The sequence below is a fragment of the Mauremys mutica genome, chromosome 1 (genome assembly GCF_020497125.1).
Source record: "Mauremys mutica isolate MM-2020 ecotype Southern chromosome 1, ASM2049712v1, whole genome shotgun sequence".
In the NCBI taxonomy this organism is placed as follows: domain Eukaryota; kingdom Metazoa; phylum Chordata; order Testudines; family Geoemydidae; genus Mauremys; species Mauremys mutica.
Window position 1 is genome coordinate 124,645,247 of NC_059072.1, and position 18,565 is coordinate 124,663,811.

An 18,565-nucleotide genomic window follows, 5' to 3' on the forward strand; every position below is an offset into this window, starting at 1 on the left:
TTAAGTTGGATTGCAGTAATCATGACCAGTTCAACCATTTTGGATAACCTCTGGGACACCTTTGCAATGTTCACATCATTCTGAAATACTATGTTTCTTTGTAGTGGTCTTTGAGCTTTCAGATTTATACATGCATATTTGTGATCATCTATATAGATTCTTATATTATCCACTGCACTTTATTGTACAAACTATGTATAATTATTAGCATTTCTACTAGCCCACACCTCCCTACATTTAGCAAATGGTTTTTCCATTCTACAAGCCCACTAGGACGAGCACTGATCATACATCCCTTGGGACACCCATCCTTGGACTCCTACTAGGCAATAGTGATCAGTTAAAAAATTAAGTTCATCATCCTCTCCCCCAAATGGCTAAATGGCCAGATTAAAAAAAAAGATTAAAACCAAACAGGTATCTTTCAGGAAATGGCAATCCAGCTCAACTGTAGCCAGGAGACAGGAACAGAAACTATTGCCTGTAAAATGTAAATTGGAAATTAAGAAAGCCAAATGGGAGTTTGAAGAGTGATTAGCCAGACATAAAAACATATGCATATAAATTAGTGTAAAACATCTTTAAAGTATATATCAGAAGCACGAAGTCTTTGAGAGAATTCACAGGTCTCTTGGATTATCAGAGAGATAAGGGAGCAGCAGAAAAGCAAAGTTAAATGATTTATTTGCCAGAGTCTTCACCACAAGAAATGTTGGGGTGCTACCTACTCTCCTTAGATAATAAAGAGGAGGGACGAAGGGGAGGGTGGTGAACTTCCCTAAGAAATTAAACAAATCACTAGGCCCCAGGTGGTACACATCCAAGAGTTGTGAAGGAACTGAAAAATACAGTGGCTGTGGTGTGAACAAAAATATACAATCTCTCTGTCAGTGTTATGTCAGTGTTATGTCAGTGAATTGATGGGGATTACAGGAGTCTTGCACCTTCTTTGTATGCATCTAGTACTTGTTGCTGTCAGAAGATGGCCGCTAATCTGACCTACTATGGACATTTCTTATGTTCCTATGAAGCTAATGGATGTTTTAGGTGTGAATCTGCTACTGAAGTAAGTGGGAGTTTTGGGTGCCCAAGGAATGTAGGATTAGGCTACTCGTGTATATTTAATTAATTTAAAAATATTTAAAATGGATTGCAAAAATTATTTCTGTTTTTTCCCCTTTAGAAATTTGGCTTATACAAGAGGTATATTTCTGTAATGATTTGGAGATGTCAAATCTAATGTAAAAGTTAATCTCTCCTGAAGTCCTATTCATTGCTCCTTTCTCAGGAGTAACTCCCATTGATTTTGATGTAAGCAGTACCTGAATAAGGAGGAAGAATAGGATTATTTGCTGAATGAGATATTGTAAAGTAGTTAGCAAAATAATGAATTTTACATTAACTAAAATCTCTCATCCTTCCACCAAATAATTTATGCTTGACAAGACTGTCTAAGTGAAAGTTATTATTTTCTTGTATCATAAAATTAAAAGATACTTCAGTTTGGGATAAACAGAAGTTACAAGCACTCAGAGAAGTTATTTAATCATCTAAGTGAAGTCACAAATAGATACGAGTAAATACGGTGCGTGGGAGTAGAGATTTAAGCCTGAGTAATATTTACAGTAACTAAAGATAATATTACTAATGTACCCACAAATAGAAGTATATATTTATATATTTATATATTGTACTTAATTAGATGCTCTAATAAGGAAAAGAAAAACGGACTACTACTTTTTTTTCTTTGTTTCTCATCCACCCTATTGTAAAAGTCTTCAAAGAGACCCAATGGCATACAAAATTCCATGACTGTATCCGCAGCAGGACAAGTACTGGTAGACCTTTGAAGAAGGCTATAATAGGGCAGATAAAACAGAGAGGGCATGGGATTCAATCTTGTATAATCCATAAAACAAAATTATACATCCATTTCCTTTTTTCCCCCTTTTTTTCCCCCTTTTTTTTGTGGTTTATACTAGAACAAAGTCTCCACAAAACCACAAATGGGAAATAACAAAATTTAGATTTTTTTTTGCTTTCTTCTAAAATTTCAAATATAAAGTTCAAGTGCAATTCAAAATCCAAATAGTATTTATGCTACATACTCCTTTCTATCACAAAACAGGTAGTTTGTTTAACCAGGTTGAATAGGTTTCTTCTTTGCTTAGAAGAAAACTATTTTTGCTAGAAAATAAAAAGGCTTAGAAAATATATTTTCTAAAACAAACATTTTCAAATGAAACATGAAGACACACTAGTGCAGACACAAATTTGGATCTTCAATTGGATGCACTCAAGGATCCACAAGTATTCTTCTTTGAAGTAAAAATCCCATTCAGAATATTGGCTTTTAACAATTATAAAACATTATAGTTATTCTTCAATATATAATTGAAAATAAAGACTGCAAAAAATAGCCTTCCAATTAGCAAATGTTTCTACTGTGGAGTAAAATACAATATTTGACAGGAATGCAAAATAACCCCAAATTGAATATCACTAAGAAGCTATTTGTATGGTCGTAGAAATCTGGAAACTTTTGATCGCAGTAGCTTTATAAATGATCGTGGAAACATCTCCTTTGACTCTTGTGCTGTGTACTTGAAATAGTTTTGAGGATGTGCCAATACATCAAAGAGAGCTTTGATCAATTTCTTGTCCTAGGAGAGATGAAGTATATATTAGACACATATTGTGATTGTGTTAGTTTTTGCACTATTTTTAAAATCAATGTTCACTATGATTTTCTTTGGCAAAAGCTACCATTAGGCAAAGCAGGTTAAGCATGCTCAAGTCCATGTTGCTTGTTGCATATTGTACCATACTATTGTACCATATTGTACTAACTTCTCCATTTTAACATGTGTAATTAGTGCTTACGGTGGGTGCCGGGTTGATGCATTCAAGCATCTTGTTAACCACAAAATGGGTACAATATGGGCAATAGTATTGCAAACTACCTGACACTGATCTTCCAGTGTTCAACCCCTTTCCACAAGGGCCTTCTGTCTGTGTGTAAGAGGGCAGTTTGGTCTCCACATTCTATTCAAGCATGGAGTTCTCTAAGTACCTCATCCTGTAAGATGGTAATGCCCCAATTCAGCACAGTACTTAGGCATATGTCTAACTCAGTGGTCGGCAACCTTTCAGAAGTGGTGTGCCAAGTCTTCATTTATTCACTCTGATTTAAGGTTTCGCGTGCAAGTCATACATTTTAATGTTTTTAGAAGGACTCTTTCTATACGTCTATACTCTATAACTAAACTATTGTTGTATGTAAAGTAAATAAGGTTTTAAAAATGTTTAAGAAGCTTCATTTAAAATTAAATTAAAATGCAGAGCCCCTCGGACCGGTGGCCAGGACCCGGGCAGTGTGACTGCCACTGAAAATCAGCTCGCGTGCCGCCTTCGGCACCCATGGTCTACCCTTACACATGTGACTAAAGTGAGACAGGGCCTGAGGGACCTCAAATCTCACTGACCAAATCCTTGGAGGACTGGGCCTCCAAAATGCCCACTGTGGTTGGTGGTTATTTTGTGATGTCTTTGGTAGGAACAAGACTGAACTCATCAACTCACCATCTCTTCTAGGCATACAACAATGAACGTTGGCCACTGGAGACATGGCATGATTTGAAGCAGTCCCCGACCCACTCTATATTTTGTAATTTCTAAGTCAGTTTTGATCTCGCTCGGGATCTGATCCAACACGCATTGAAGTCAATAGAAATATCCCCAGGGACTTCAACAGGCATTGGATGGGGGCCCAAACACAAATGTAAATGAGGAGTAATAGCAATGCACTTACACTGGAGTACGACAGGCTCTATATTATTACTCTCATGCAGGACTAATGGGGCACACAAACCGCCACGCAAGGCAGGAAGAGGTTAATGGGCTACCAAAGGCCCAATCAGCCCAAACAGAGACACCTGGAGCAGGAGACAGGCTTTCAGGGAGGGGCTTAAAAATAAGAGCCCTGCTCAGTTGGAAGAAGCGGACACAGAAAGCAGATGTAGAGCTCTCACTATGGGAGAGGCAGCTAGCTAGGGCCAGGCACTGGGGAAGAGTGGTGCCTAGCAGATTTCCCAGAGGAATGGGAAGAGTTTATGTTGCTTCATATTTGCTGTGATTTTGAGTGCCCTGGGAGGGTAGACCTGTAAGAGACCTCACTGGAAAGCTAACTTAGAAGGAGTTGTGGGCTGGATGGAGCAGAAGAAGACCAGCTGGGAAACTGAGGCTGAGTGGCTGCTGCACTGTACAATACTGCAAGAGGGTGCTGTGGTCAGAACATGCTATAGCACGTGTTGGAACATGCAGGCCAGTGATTGGCCGCTGGAGATAAGGGGACATGTGACTATTGACTGACACCCCACCCAGTTTGGGTAATCAGGAAAGATGGAGAAGGTGATATGTCTGTTGATGATGGTGCAGCAGCAGATAGCTGTGCTACTGTGGTAGCAGGAATAGCAGCAGAACCAGCTGTCCTCCTGCAATTGATGGAGAGCCTGCAGAAACAGAAGGGGGCACACTTTGTCACTCAGCGGCGGTGGCAGAGACCCAATTATAGCAACAAGAGTGGTTGTGGAAGCAGCTAGGCCACAGAGTTCTGGGGACTTTGGCTTCTACTGGAAAGAGTAGCTTAGGCTGCCTGGTCCCTGGCCTGGCAAAGTTGGGGGCCAGGGAATGACCTGCAGCCTTTCCTCTGTACCTTTGAATGAGTGGCTGGCAAGAGTCTACTTGGATAGCCCCCATAGCACTGTTTCTGACAGGAGAGGTGCAGGCAGCCACTCGAGTAGCAAGTGACGAGCAGGTGGGCTCATATCCTGTGGTGAAGGCTGCCATCGTGGATAGACTGGGACTGACTTCAGAGAGGTACTGGCACCATTTCAAGGCTGAAAAATTCCTGCACAGAGCATGACCACAGGCTCAGAGGTTCTGGCACTTTGTTGCCCAGTGGTTATGCCCAGAGAGTAATTCCATACAGAAAATCATGGCAGCTGAAGGAGCCAAGTGGCCTGAATGGTCTGGCAGACTAGGAGTGGCTCATCGGGGGAGACCGGAAGAAGGGATACCCCAATCTGGGAAGTTTCAGGGAAGCTCTTGATGGGAGAGAGTCCCAAGTACCTTGAAACAGGAGGATACACAGGTTCTAGCAGGGCTGCTCCAGTCAATCCTGCTATCTAGGGAGAGTGCTTCTGTCCTTCTGATGCAGCTAGGCTGGGCATATCAGGAGAGACTGCCTGATCATAGGTGCTGGAACTAGGGGTGCTACTGCACCCCTGGCTTCAAGTACATAATGTACAGGGTCTACAGTTTAGTTAAATGGCTCTCAGCACCTCCACTATACTAATTGTTCCAGCACCCATGTGCCTGATAATGGAATGTGATTACCTGGGCTGGGATCCTTTCTGAATGACACTGGAGCACAGTCATATGTGGTATCTATTGGTCTGGGAAGAGTGTCAATGAAAGGCCTCATGGGCTCAGGTTACAGGCATACCCTTGACCAGGAAAATGGCGAGTTGGCAAAGATGATGGACCAGCACCTCCCTGAAAACATCTCATGTGTACATGGCAAGAAGTAGGTTTACCCCATGGCAGAGGCTGAGCTGGGGCTACAGGGCTGCAGAGGTCAGCTATATATTGGGGTAATAATGAACCTTGCGTGGCTGGTGATCTTTGGAAGAGAATGGCGTGATATCCCAGTTCTGATGCGCAGGAAAGCAGCACAAAACCTGGCAGAGAGGTAAGGTGTCATGAACCCAGAGCAACAGTCTTTGTGAGTGAGCCAGTGTACTTTTTATTCCTGCTAATACACTTCTTCATTTCAGCAGGCAACTGGCCTCTTTTCATGAAAATAGTTATTATATGTCAGCCACATCATGGGAGTCTCCCAATTTATAGACCTTCCTAGGTGGTAGACCGCACTGGATCTTTCCTTACACCTTGAGCAATGCATTTGGTAGAAAGCGATAGTACACTGTCAGAGAGGACAAGTATATCTGTCCTTTGCAGGTGGGGATCTGGCCTACAAACAATAGTGGAGGATGTCATTCTGCTCTCTTGGCCCACCAGGAGTATGAACAAATGCGCATTGTTGCCTTCTTACTGCAGTCACTTAATAGACACTATCAACGTAAAAATCAGACCTCTGTCTAACGTGTGTTAACACCTCTTATCAATTCAAGAGATTCGAAAAAAACCAAAGGGTGAATTTTTGGCCTCATTGAAGTCAGTGGCAAATTTCCCACTGACCTAAATGAAGCCAGGATTTCAGCCAGTGTTTTCTCCTGTTTTTTCACTTCCTTTGTTTTGTCCACTTGACATTTGCTTTGCCCAAATCATCAGTCAGTTTATTTCCCCTGTTGTTTGTTTGGGTCTTTCACACAGCAACATGGGAGTGAAAAGCATGTAGACAAAATGAAAAATTTGGTTGTGAAAAATCACAGAATTTGTCTTGAGGACTCAAGGGCAGGAGTAGGACATGAAACTACTTTTGTCTCACTTTTGAAAAATGGACTAGATTTTAAGTGGACTAAGTGCCTTGTTGTATAGATGGTTTGGGTCCAGGGTACCATCAGCTGAGCACACTTCCTTTCACTAGTAACTATTTAAAACTCTAGACACAAAGGTCACTCTAGATACATCATATTAAACTACTGTATCTACCCTGTTGACATTAAACACAGCAAGCTTTTTATCTTTCAGCCACTACCCTCATTTTTCCCCTTCTGTAAGAGCTCAAGGAAGGCCAAATCTCCAGGCTCCAAAAATGGTTTTGGAAAGTCCTGTATGTTGTGGAACTGGTCTGGGTGATCTGTGTTTGCAGGAAAGGCAGGATGATGAGTGGTTGAGCTAGCAGAGAGAAACATTTTGGAAGGGCGACAGTGGAAGAGGCCTGGGGATGTAGCCAGGGAATCCACACCAGTGGGTATTTTAGCAGATCTCACCTTCCAAAAATATCCAAGTTCAGACATCTGAGCGTGGACAGGCAAAATTGAGGGCATGGCTACACTTGCAGATGTAGAGTGCTGTGAGTTAAACCTGCCTTCGGAGAGCGCAGTAGGGAAAGCATTGCAGTCTGTCCACACTGACAGCTGCTTGTGCACTGGTGTGGCCACATTTGTGACACTTGCAGCACCTTTGGGAGCAGTGCATTATGGGCAGCTATCCCAGCATGCAAGTGACTGCAACGTGCTTTTCAAATGTGGGGGGTGGGGTGGAGTGTGACAGGGAGTGTGTTGTGTGTATGTGGGGGGGGAGAGAGTGGGGTTTTGGGGAGCTGAGAGCATGTCAGCATGTTGTCTTGTAAGTTCAGACAGCAGCAGACCCCTCCTTCCCCCCACCTCTCTCTCTCTCACACAGCATTCCACAGTAATGACTTGCATGCCGGCTGTCAGAAATGGAGCTTTGAAAGGGCATTTCTGCATTCCTACAGGAGTTCAAAATGATGACAAGAGTGGTCACAGACTTAAGGGGATTATGGGACATTTCTGGAGGCCAATCAGAGTGCAGTAACCCAACACTTCGTTCACACTGGCGCTGCGGCGCTCCAGCGGGGGTGCAGCAAATGTTATTCCACTCGCCAAGGTGGATTACCAGCAGTGCTGTAGCTGCAGTGACAGAGCGCTCTACCTGTCTTACCAGCGTGGACGGGGAATGAGCTAGGGCGCCTGGAGCTCCTTTATTGCGCGGTAACTCGCAAGTGTAGCCAAGCCCTGACATGCAAAGGAACCAACACCACCAATTTACAGTAGTGATTAAAGGTCATAGTGTATCTGATTCAAATTGACCTTACCTGACCTCAGGAGCCTTAATTGGACAGTGTCACCTGGCACAGTTAGGATTGCCAACTTTCTATTTGCAAAAAAACAAACACCCTTGCCCTGCCCCAACCCAACCCTGAGGCCCCACCCCGTCCCACCCCTTCTCCAAGACCCCACCCCCGCTCACTCCATCCCCCCTCCCTCAGTTGCTTGCTCTTGTGATGTTACACCCCATATTCTTTATGGAAATATGCTTATGATATGGATATGGCATAACTGAGATACATTTTATGCAAGATGGGTCTTGTAAAGGTATCATTGGAAAGGTTATAATTTACTGAATGTGATTATCCAATTTTCATGCATGTATCATTTCTGTATCTAAAGTTAGGAATATTGGCTATATAACAATAACAACTGGGCGTCTACTTGGGAAATACCCACCAGAAAACAGGCTATCAGCCTTGATGGGCCATTAGGAAGAAACAATAAGACTCTGAAGATACTAATCTGTCTCCTTCCTGAGAAGCCTCCTGGGATGTTGCTTTGACACTACATGGTCATGTGGTCATGTCACCTGGTATTAAACACAACTCGGACACTGCTGGTACTTTTCCACTGGAAACAAAGGCTTCCCGCCTTATGTAAATTCTATTTAAGACTGGGGAGTAAGGCAAACAGGACTCTTCTCCGTTGCCTTCCTGCCCAAGAAGATTGACTGCTGAAAGTACCTGAAGATACAAAGGAACTGAGCGGTGGGAAGTTCAGCTGTCCCTGTTTGGGGTGCAGAGTTCAGGCGGCTCCCATAAGCGGCTGGCATGTCCGGCTCTTAGGCGGAGGGGTCAGGGGGCTCTGCACGCTGCTCTCACCCACAGGTGCTGCCCCTGCAGCTTCCATTGGCCACAGTTCCTGGCCAATGGGAGCTGTGGAGCTGATGCTCAAGCCCCTATGGCCACCTCGAAGCCAGAGGGACATGCTGACTGCTTCCCAGGAGCTGTGTGGAGCCAGGGCAGGCAGAGAGTCTGCCACAGCCCTGGGAGTCACCAGGGTCCCTTCTCGACCGGGCGTTCTGGTCGAAAACTGGACGCATGGCAACCCTAAGCACAGTCTGTGATCAAATGCACAAGATAGGGAGAATTAACAGGAACAAAAATAAATCAAAGTAGATGGAGGTGACACAAACCTAATTTACTGGTGTCTTCAAACTACCCTTATTAATGTTTGAGAGATAGCAGTTGTACATGTACAGCAACTGCTTTTAATAAAGTTTCTGTAATATTTATTACTTTAAGTCATTGCAAGCAGGTTGTAATATACAAAGATACTTTCAGGGGAGATACAATCATAATAATTAACAAAATGCTCACTTGGCTCATTCTGAGTCTGCCCAGGCTTCTGGAAATATCTAGTTCACATGGGGGCTATCTCCATACTACAGGCTAGGAGTGTGATTCTCAGCTTGCATTGCATACTCTTGCTAGCTGGTTGAGAGCTAGCGTGAGTATAAATAGTGCAGCTGCAGTAGCACGGGCAGCAGTGACACAGTTTAGCTGTGCTGAGTACGCATAGGGTGACCAGATGTCCCGATTTTATAGGGACAGTCCCGATTTTTGGGTCTTTTTCTTATATAGGCTCCTATTACCCCCCACCCCATCCCGAATTTTCACATTTGCTGTCTGGTCACCTTAAGTACGCCTGGCAGCAGCAGCAGCAGCATGGCTTAGCCGTGTCCAGTACAAACCTACCCGCGCCCCATGGATACATGTTGAGTATGCACCTGCAGGGTTCAGGTGAGCTTGAACTTGGCATGGCTAAGTCATGCCGCTGCTGCCAGTGCTACCATGGCTATTTATACTCGTGCTAGTTCTCACCACAATAGTGCAAGTATGTGGAAATCACACCCCTAACTCATGGTATAAACACAGCCTGGGCCTGTTGGAAACCTTAATAAAAGTATTTGCACCATCATAGTGACATAACATCAGTTCATTTGTATAGCCACTCCCCTACTAGTATCTTCATACAACCACCAATTCTAAACCCCGTGTAGCACTTCTGTCATGTCAGTAGCATGGATCCAAACCAAACCATGGGATCCATACATCATAACTAACTGTTCACAGTCTTCCAGGATTTTTGCATTTTGGGTTGGAATTTTGCAGCTTGGTCCCATTAACGCTTGGGCTAAATGTAGAGCATTCAGAATCCAACTGCGCTGATTGACTAGTGCTATCCGCAGAAGGTGCATTTGAGGGGAATCTCTTTATGGAATATTCTATTCCTTTGTTCCTGTTGGCAGTTTCATTCTTTTAGTTCAAGCACAAAGATTACGTAGACATTAACAAGTCTTTATAAATTGCCTCCTCCTCATCTGTTAATTAGAACTCTATTGCTAATCTGAATTCCAATATTTTTCATGGCTGTGCATGTGGGGAAGGAAAAATATTGGCGCAGAATTTTGTTCTTAAATGATCACAGCTGGATTTAATAAAAATGCGGAAGCTGTGGAAGTGACAGCTTGAATCCTGAACATGGTGACTGACAGACTCAGTGATGCCAGCTAGCTAGAGCTGAACTCTTATTTTAGCGCTAACATAGTCTACGTATGTGTCAGTAAACTGAATAGTTAGCCTTGCTTAGCTAAAGGAAAGTGGACATACTTTTAGAATTTCTTGATGATTTTCTGATGCATATAGTCGTCCATCTCGAACAATGTCTTCTATCAGCTGTTGGTAATCCTCTGAAAAATAAAGAATAAAGGAGCTGGTAAGCCAACAGTTTGTGATACCATCACAGAGGTTAGTATCCAGACAACTGCTAACTAGCCAGAAAGCATTTGAAAAGCAAATTTAGTTTTACACTCATTCAGTGTCTCCAGTACCACGGCAATTTAATATAATCAACTTAATACTTGGAGCTCTATACTGCCTTCCAACTGAGGTTCTTGGTTTTCTTTATAAATGTTAATTTAGCTTCAGAAAACCTTTTATAAGGCAGGTAAGTACTATTATCCATATTTTACAGATAAAGAAACTGTGGAACCGAGATAATAAGTGACTTGTCAAGGTTATATGGGAAGTCAGTGGCCCAGCCAGGAATAGGTTCCATATCTTCTGACTCCCAGATTTGTGCCTCCAGACCATCTCCCCTCTTGACCTTTAAATCACCTCCCGCATCCCCAGCCTAATTCCGGACTAACAATTAAGAAAATTGCATTAGTGTTTGGGAAAAGAGATGCGCTAACAAAGAAATGCCTCCATACTTTTAAAACAGTAGCGTAGCTAGGAGTGGAAATCAGGTGGGCCCCGACTTTCGGGTGGACAGGCAATGACACACTGTGCGAGCTCAGCTTCTCCCCCAACGCCATCACCTCTTTCTAGCCCAGGGCCCCCAGACACAGGGCTTCACCTGCCGAGCTGGGCACGCACATGGGTTGGCTCAAAAAATGGCAAGGCAGAGCTGCTGGAGCGTAGCTTTCTGAAGGGCGGGCGCATAGCTCCGTCCTGGATTTCAAGTGCCCAAGTGATGCTCCATGCCACTGTGGCAATACTACAGCCCCGCTCAGATTTGGGTGGGCCTGGATGCTACACCCCTGTTTTAAAAGGAAATTTCCCCTTGAATATATGCCAAAGAGGCATCTTTGACCTATTTCCAGATGAAGATCAAGACTTTGGTTAGTTTTATGAAGGTTGCTGGTGATTTTCTTTATTGTATGTTGCAAATGAGAGCTGGTTAGTTATTGGAGATTTCAGTTTCCATTGGAATTATTTGTCTATGCTGGCTTTGTTTTTCAACAAAGTCATATTTTTAATTATATTTTCTTAGGCACCAATAGGCCTTCATGAATGGACTTCCTATAAATGAAGAGCTATTATCAATAGTATTCTCATTATCATTATGATAAACAATGATTAACAAAGAGTTTCACTGGCTTTAATGGTAGCAGGCTCAGACTCAAAGGGTTCTGTATCTATCTTGTTGGAGTAAGAATAAGAAAAGGTAATAAATCTTAGGTATAGACCTAAAAATAAAAAAAGGGAAAAACATTGAAGACCCAAACATTTTGACAGTCAGCACTAGAATAATTCACTGAAAAAACAAAAATGAACATCAAGTTCTTTATCCTTCCCGTTTCCCCGCTCCAGTCAGTATGAGATAGATTCAGACACACAGGTTCCTAAATTCAGATATAATACAGAGATGGAAAATGACTGCAGTCTTACCATCGTATGTCACATATGGGACTTGAAATCCTTTGCCACTGTTTCCCTCATTTGATTTAAACTGAATCCATAGCTTTCGTGATCTGGAGGTAAATGCTATTGGTCTCTCATACGTCTGACATGTTTCATATGTGGTAATTGACGTAGGGGAGGCTAGAAAAATAAATAAATAAATAAAAGATCTTTATAACATAACCTTCCCTGGAGGTAGAGATGTCAACTTATAGCACACTTATTCATTCACTCATATTTTCCCTTTAAGGGAGGTGATATTCTTGGGATAGAAGGCATGCCATCATTTTTTGTGTATAAGGGGAAAGCTTCTCTCCAGAAGACTATCGGCAACTCTCTCTTTCTGTCCCAAGGCGGGGGTTAGTAGGCAGATAGCAGGATGCAACATGAAATTATTATGATTAGAGCTGATCAAAAAATGGCATCTCCATCCCGTGGGAAAAAGACGGTTACTCACCTTCGTAACTGTTGTTCTTCGAGATGTGTTGCTCATATCCATTCCGCGCGTGCATGTTCGTCGGAAGATTTTTACCCTAGCAACTCCCGGAGGGTCGGCTGGGTCGCCCCCTAGAGTGGCGCCACCATGGCGCCGGATATATACCCCTGCCGACCCGACCGCTCCTCAGTTCCTTCTTGCCAGATACACCAACAGTGGGGAAGGAGGGTGGGTTTGGAATGGATATGAGCAACACATCTCGAAGAACAACAGTTACAAAGGTGAGTAACCGTCTTTTCTTCTTCGAGTGCTTGCTCATATCCATTCCAGTTAGGTGATTCCCAAGCCTTACCTAGGCGGTGGGGTCGGAGTGAGATATTGCAGAGTATAAAACTGCGGAGCCAAAGGCTGCATCATCCCTGGACTGCTGGACCAGGGCATAGTGGGAGGCGAAGGTATGGACTGAGGACCAGGTAGCTGCGCGACAAATCTCGTGTATAGGCACGTGAGCCAAGAAAGCGGCAGATGAGGCCTGAGCCCTGGTAGAATGTACAGTGATGTGGCTCAGTGGAACATGAGCTAAAGCATAACATGTGCGGATGCAGGATGTCACCCAGGAGGAAATCCTCTGCGAGGAAACGGGTAAGCCCCTCATCCGCTCAGCCACCGCAACGAAGAGTTGTGGGGTTTTGCGGAAGGGTTTTGTGCACTCGATGTAAAAAGCGAGTGCTCTACGGACATCGAGTGAGTGCAGTTGTTGCTCCCTGCGGGATGAATGCGGCTTCGGAAAGAAGACAGGAAGGAAGATTTCCTGGTTAACATGGAAGGCCGATACCACTTTGGGGAGAAAGGCCGGATGTGGTCGCAACTGCACCTTGTCCTTATGGAATACAGTATAGGGAGGGTCTACCGTAAGAGCTCGAAGCTCAGAAACTCGTCTTGCCGATGTGATGGCCACGAGAAAGGAGGTTTTCCATGAGAGGTAGAGGAGGGAGCAAGTTGCTAACGGCTCGAATGGGGGCGACATAAGTCTGGTGAGAACCAGGTTAAGGTCCCAGGTCGGGGCGGGGCGGCGGACCTGTGGGTATAGACGCTGCAGGCCCTTGAGGAATCGAGATACCATAGGATGGGAAAAAACCGAGCGGCCAGTTTCTCCTGGGTGGAAGGTAGAGATGGCCGCCAAGTGCACTCTCAAAGATGACAGTGCTAGGCCCTGTTGTTGAAGAGACCAAAGGTAGTCCAAGATGGTGGGAATGGAAACCTCGGTTGGGAGAACATGCCGCGCTTCGCACCAGCACGTGAAACGCTTCCACTTGGCCAAATATGTTGCTCTAGTGGAAGGCTTCCTGCTACCCAGGAGCACTTGTTGCACTGGGGCGGACCAACGCAACTCGGACTGGGTCAACCACTCAGGAGCCATGCTGTGAGGTGGAGGGATGGTAGGTCTGGGTGATGGAGTTTGCCGTGGTCCTGAGTTATCAGGTCCAGGTGAAGAGGAAGGGGGATAGGGTCCACTATGGACATATCCAGCAACATGGTGTACCTGTGTTGCCGGGGCCACGCTGGAGCGATCATGATCAAGCGGGCTCTGTCCCTGCGTACTTTGAGCAGGACCCTGTGCAGGGCCGGCTCCAGACCCCAGCGCGCCAAGTGCGCGCTTGGGGCGGCCTTTTGCCGGCAGGGCGACAGGCGGCTCCGGCAGACCTTCCAAAGTCATGCCTGCAGGAGGTCCACCGGAGCTGCGGGACAGGTGGACCTGCCGCAGGCATGACTGTGGAGGGTCCACTGGTACCGCGGCTCAGGTGGACCTCCCGCAGGCATGACTGCGGATGCTCCACCAGAGCCGCGGAACCTCCGCAGGCACGTCTGCAGAAGGTCCCGCGAGCCACGGGACCGGCGACTGCTAGAGCGCGCCCCGCGGCGCGCCGCCCTGCTTGGGGCGGCAGGATTCCTAGAGCCGCCCCTGACCCTGCGGACGAGCGGAAACGGTGGAAAGGCGTATAGCAGGTGCGTCGTCCATGATATAAGGAAGGCGTCCGCTATGGAACCCGGTGAGAGGCCTTGGAAGGAGCAGAACATCTGGCATTTCCTGTTCTCGCGGGACACGAATAGGTCTACCCGGGGAAATCCCCACTTTCGGAAGATCGAAAGAATAATGTCCAGGCGAAGCGACCACTTGTGAGAGAGGAAGGATCTGCTGAGGCGATCCGCCAGCGTGTTCCGAACCCCCGGGAGAAAGGACGCTACGAGGTCTATGGGGTGAACTATACAGAAGTCCCAGAGTCGCATGGCCTCCTGACAAAGGGGCGAGGACCTTGTCCCGCCCTGTTTGTTTATATAGTACATGGCTGTTGTGTTGTCGGTGAATATTGACACACAACGGTCCTGCAAATGCTGTTTGAATGCCTGGCAAGCAAGGTGGACTGCTCTCAGCTCCCGGACATTGATGTGCAAGGCCAGTTCCTGAAGTGACCAAAGGCCTTGAGTGCGTAGATGACTGAGGTGAGCACCCCAACCGAGAGATGATGCGTCCGTCATCAGGGATGCCGAGGGCTGGGGTGGATGGAACGGCAGCCCTGTGCACATGCGGGAGGGGGTCAGCCACCATTTGAGGGAGTCTAAGACGCTCAGGGGAATGGTGACTATCATGTCTATGGCATCTCTGCGGGGTCGGTACACTGAGTTGAGCCACGATTGGAGGGGACGGAGGCGTAGCCTGGTGTATTTCGTCACAAACATGCAGGCCGCCATGTGACCCAGGAGACCCAGACAGGTGCGAACTGAAATTAATGGAGCAGCTTGCAGACTCCGGATGATGGCCACCATTGCCTGAAACCGGGGCAGCGGTAAGCAGGCTCTGGCGAGGTTTGAGTCCAGGGTGGCGCCAATGAAGTCTATCCTCTGAGTGGGAATCAGAGTGGATTTTTCCGCATTGATCAGTAGGCCTAGGTGTAGGAAGAGGTCCTTGACAATGTGGACGTGATGGGTCACCTGCGCCTCGGAGGTCCCCCGGATGAGCCAGTCGTCCAGATACGGAAACACGTGTATCCGACAGCGGCGGAGGTGGGCGGTGACTACAGCCATGCACTTCGTGAATACCCTTGGAGCTGTAGAGAGGCCGAAGGGGAGGACCGCGAACTGAAAATGTTGGCGGTTGACTACGAACCGGAGGAACCTCCTGTGAGGTGCGTAGATGGCTATGTGGAAATAGGCATCTTTCATGTCGAGGGCGGCATACCAGTCTCCGGGATCCAGGGATGGGATGATGGTCCCTCAGGATACCATGCGGAACTTCAACTTTATCATGAATGTGTTGAGTTTCCGCAGGTCTAGGATGGGTCTGAGACCTCCCTTTGCCTTGGGGATTAGGAAGTAGCAGGAGTAAAACCCCTTGCCCCACTCATGGTCTGGTACCTCCTCTATGGCTCCTTTGGCAAGGAGAGCCTGAATCTCCTGAAGGAGGAATTGCTTGTGAGAGGGGTCCCTGAAGAGGGACGAGGAGGGTGGGTGGAAGGGGGGGCGTGAAATAAATTGGAGGTGGTACCCAAATTCCAGCGTGCGTAAGACCCAGCGATCTGATGTTAGCTGGGACCACGCAGGGAGGAAAAAGGAGAGACGGTTGGAGAAAGGCGGGAACAGATCCTTTAAAGAAACTGGTACAACGCCCTCGGGTGCACCTTCAAAAGGAAGGTTTCGGCCCTGCGGGAGGCTTGGAGGGACCTCGGTTTTGGCCCCCTTGGTTGCCCAACTGCCGTCGGCGACCTGTCCTGCCCCGCCCTCTGGCAAGGTCTTGCCTTTGCCTGGGATGAGGGTACGGGCGGTGTGGTTGAGGGCGGAAGGGCCTGCGCTGCGTTACTGGCGTGTGCATGCCCAATGAGCGCATAATGACCCTGTTGTCTTTTAGGCTTTGCAGCCTAGGGTCAGTTTTGTCCGAGAAGAGACCTTGTCCTTCAAAGGGGAGGTCCTGAATTGTATATTGGAGCTCCGGGGGGAGGCCTGAGACCTGCAACCACGATAGACGTCGCATAGTGACCCCTGAGGCTAGCGTCCTGGCCGCTGAGTCCGCAGCGTCTAGGGAAGCCTGGAGGGAAGTTCTTGCCACTTTTTTCCCCTCATCTAGGATAGCTGCAAACTCCTGACGGGAGTCCTGCGGGAGCAATTCCTTAAATTTGTCCGCCGCCGCCCAAGTATTATAATTATAGTGGCTAAGGAGGGCTTGTTGGTTAGCCACGCGGAGTTGGAGCACCACTGCGGAATAGACTTTGCGCCCCAGCAAGTCCATGTGCCTAGTGTCTTTAGATTTAGGGGCTGGAGCCTGCTGTCCATGGCGCTCCCTCTCGTTAACCGACTGGACAATGAGGGAGCAAGGTGGGGGGTGGACATACAGATAGTCATAGCCCTTGGAGGGCACCATATATTTATGTTCCACGCCTCGTGCAGCAGGTGGGACGGAGGCCGGAGACTGCCAGATCGTGTTGGCATTGGCCTGGATCGTCCGAATGAAGGGAAGAGCCACTCTCGTGGGGGCATCAGACGACAAAATGTTCACCACTGGGTCCTCCACCTCCGGGACCTCCTCGACCTGTAAGTTCATATTTTGTGCAACACGTCTGAGGAGGTCCTGGTGGGCACGTAGGTTGATTGGGGGAGGGCCGACAGACGAGGTTCCGGCTACAGCCTCGTCAGGGGAGGAAGATGAGGAGAGACCCGGGACAAGCGGGTCGGTCGAGGGCTCGTCATGGTGGGTGGGTTGTGCCTCCCTGGGGAGTTGAGAGTCCTGAGGATGGGCCAACACTTCCTCTGAAGGAGAGGGAGGAGGACGGCTTATCGTTGCCTCCGGCACCCGATGTTCTGAGCGCGACGGACCTGGGGGTGCACCTTGGGTCTGATGATATGCCCACGGTGTCCAGAAACCCCACTGTTGAGGTCCCTGATCCTGAAACTGGGGCTCGTGGAACAGTGCAGCAGGCACATCAGCGTCGTGGGCATACGCGCTATCCGCCTGTGAAGACACGGACGGGTGTCGGGACGGCCGGGGGGGGGCCGAGCGATGGTATGAGGCCCTCTCCCCCATTGGTGATCTCCTCGGTGTCGGGGATCGGTGCCTGGAGCCATACTGGTGCCGAGAGCGAGACCGGGACCTGCAAACGGCCCTGCGCCGGGAGGTCGACCTGGATCTCCGGCGGGAACAGCTCCGAGAGTCTCGGTCTCCGGCGGGAACGGTCTCCGGCGGGAACGGCTGCGAGAGTCTCGGTGCCGGGATCGGTGCCGAGAGCTGGAACGGTACCGAGAGTATTCAGCAGTACGAGATACCGATCCATGCCGCGAGTACGACCGGTACCGATATGGTGATCGGTGCCGGGACTGCGAGTGGCGTCGGGACCGTGAGCAGCCATGAGAAGGCGAACGGCACCGGGACCTAGATCGAGATCGGTGCCGGCCTGCCGAGCCAACTGATGGAGGTGTCATCATCGCAGGTTTGCCTCTCGAATGTAGTACCCGCACCGGCAGTGCCAGGGGTTGAGTCAGGACAGACTCAGTCATAGCGATAAGGTCCCTTGCAGCCGAGAACGTCTCAGGCGTAGACGGGACCGTAAGCTCAACCACAGGCGGGGAGCTCTCCGGGACCGGACTCGACGGCCCTCTCGGGACCGGAGTCAACGGTACCACAGCCATCAGTGCCGCAGCAGGTGTAGGTGCCGGGCGGTCCGAACAGGGTTGAGTCTGAGTCGCTGAAGGCATCGAAGAAGTAGAGGACTTCGACCTCTTCTGCCTTGGCGAGAGGGATCGGTGTCGATCAGGGCCCTGCGCTGGAGAAGGCCGGTGCCACGATGTCTTGGCGGTGCCGGCACGTTCCGGTGCCGGAGGAGCACTGCTGGCAGTGTGGTCGGCACTCGGTGCCGAGGACGGAGGGTTCAAAGCTGCCTCCATGAGGAGAGTCTTTAAGTGAAAGTCCCTCTCCTTCTTTGTCCTCGGCTTAAATGCCTTGCAAATTTGACACTTATCTGATACGTGCGATTCCCCGAGGCACTTTAGGCACGAGTCGTGGGGATCGCTTGTGGGCATCGGCTTTTTACAGGCCGAACACGGCTTGAACCCTGGTGAACCGGGCATGGGCCCCG

At 47.9% G+C, this 18,565-nt stretch overlaps 1 protein-coding gene across 8 annotated transcripts in view; it reads right to left on the reverse strand.

Moving 5' to 3' along the window:
- Positions 1–1,732: 1,732 nt before the first annotated feature.
- SCUBE1 (signal peptide, CUB domain and EGF like domain containing 1) overlaps positions 1,733–18,565 on the reverse strand; it is a 328,071-nt gene continuing 311,238 nt past the window's right edge. For all 8 annotated transcript variants that reach the window (XM_045000217.1, XM_045000209.1, XM_045000200.1 and 5 more), the window contains 3 exons: positions 11,996–12,148; positions 10,433–10,512; positions 1,733–2,663 (listed from right to left, as the gene is read on the reverse strand). In XM_045000217.1, coding sequence (XP_044856152.1) covers positions 2,511–2,663; positions 10,433–10,512; positions 11,996–12,148 — 386 coding nt within the window. In that variant the 3' untranslated portion in view covers positions 1,733–2,510. The remainder of the gene's footprint in view (positions 2,664–10,432; positions 10,513–11,995; positions 12,149–18,565) is intronic.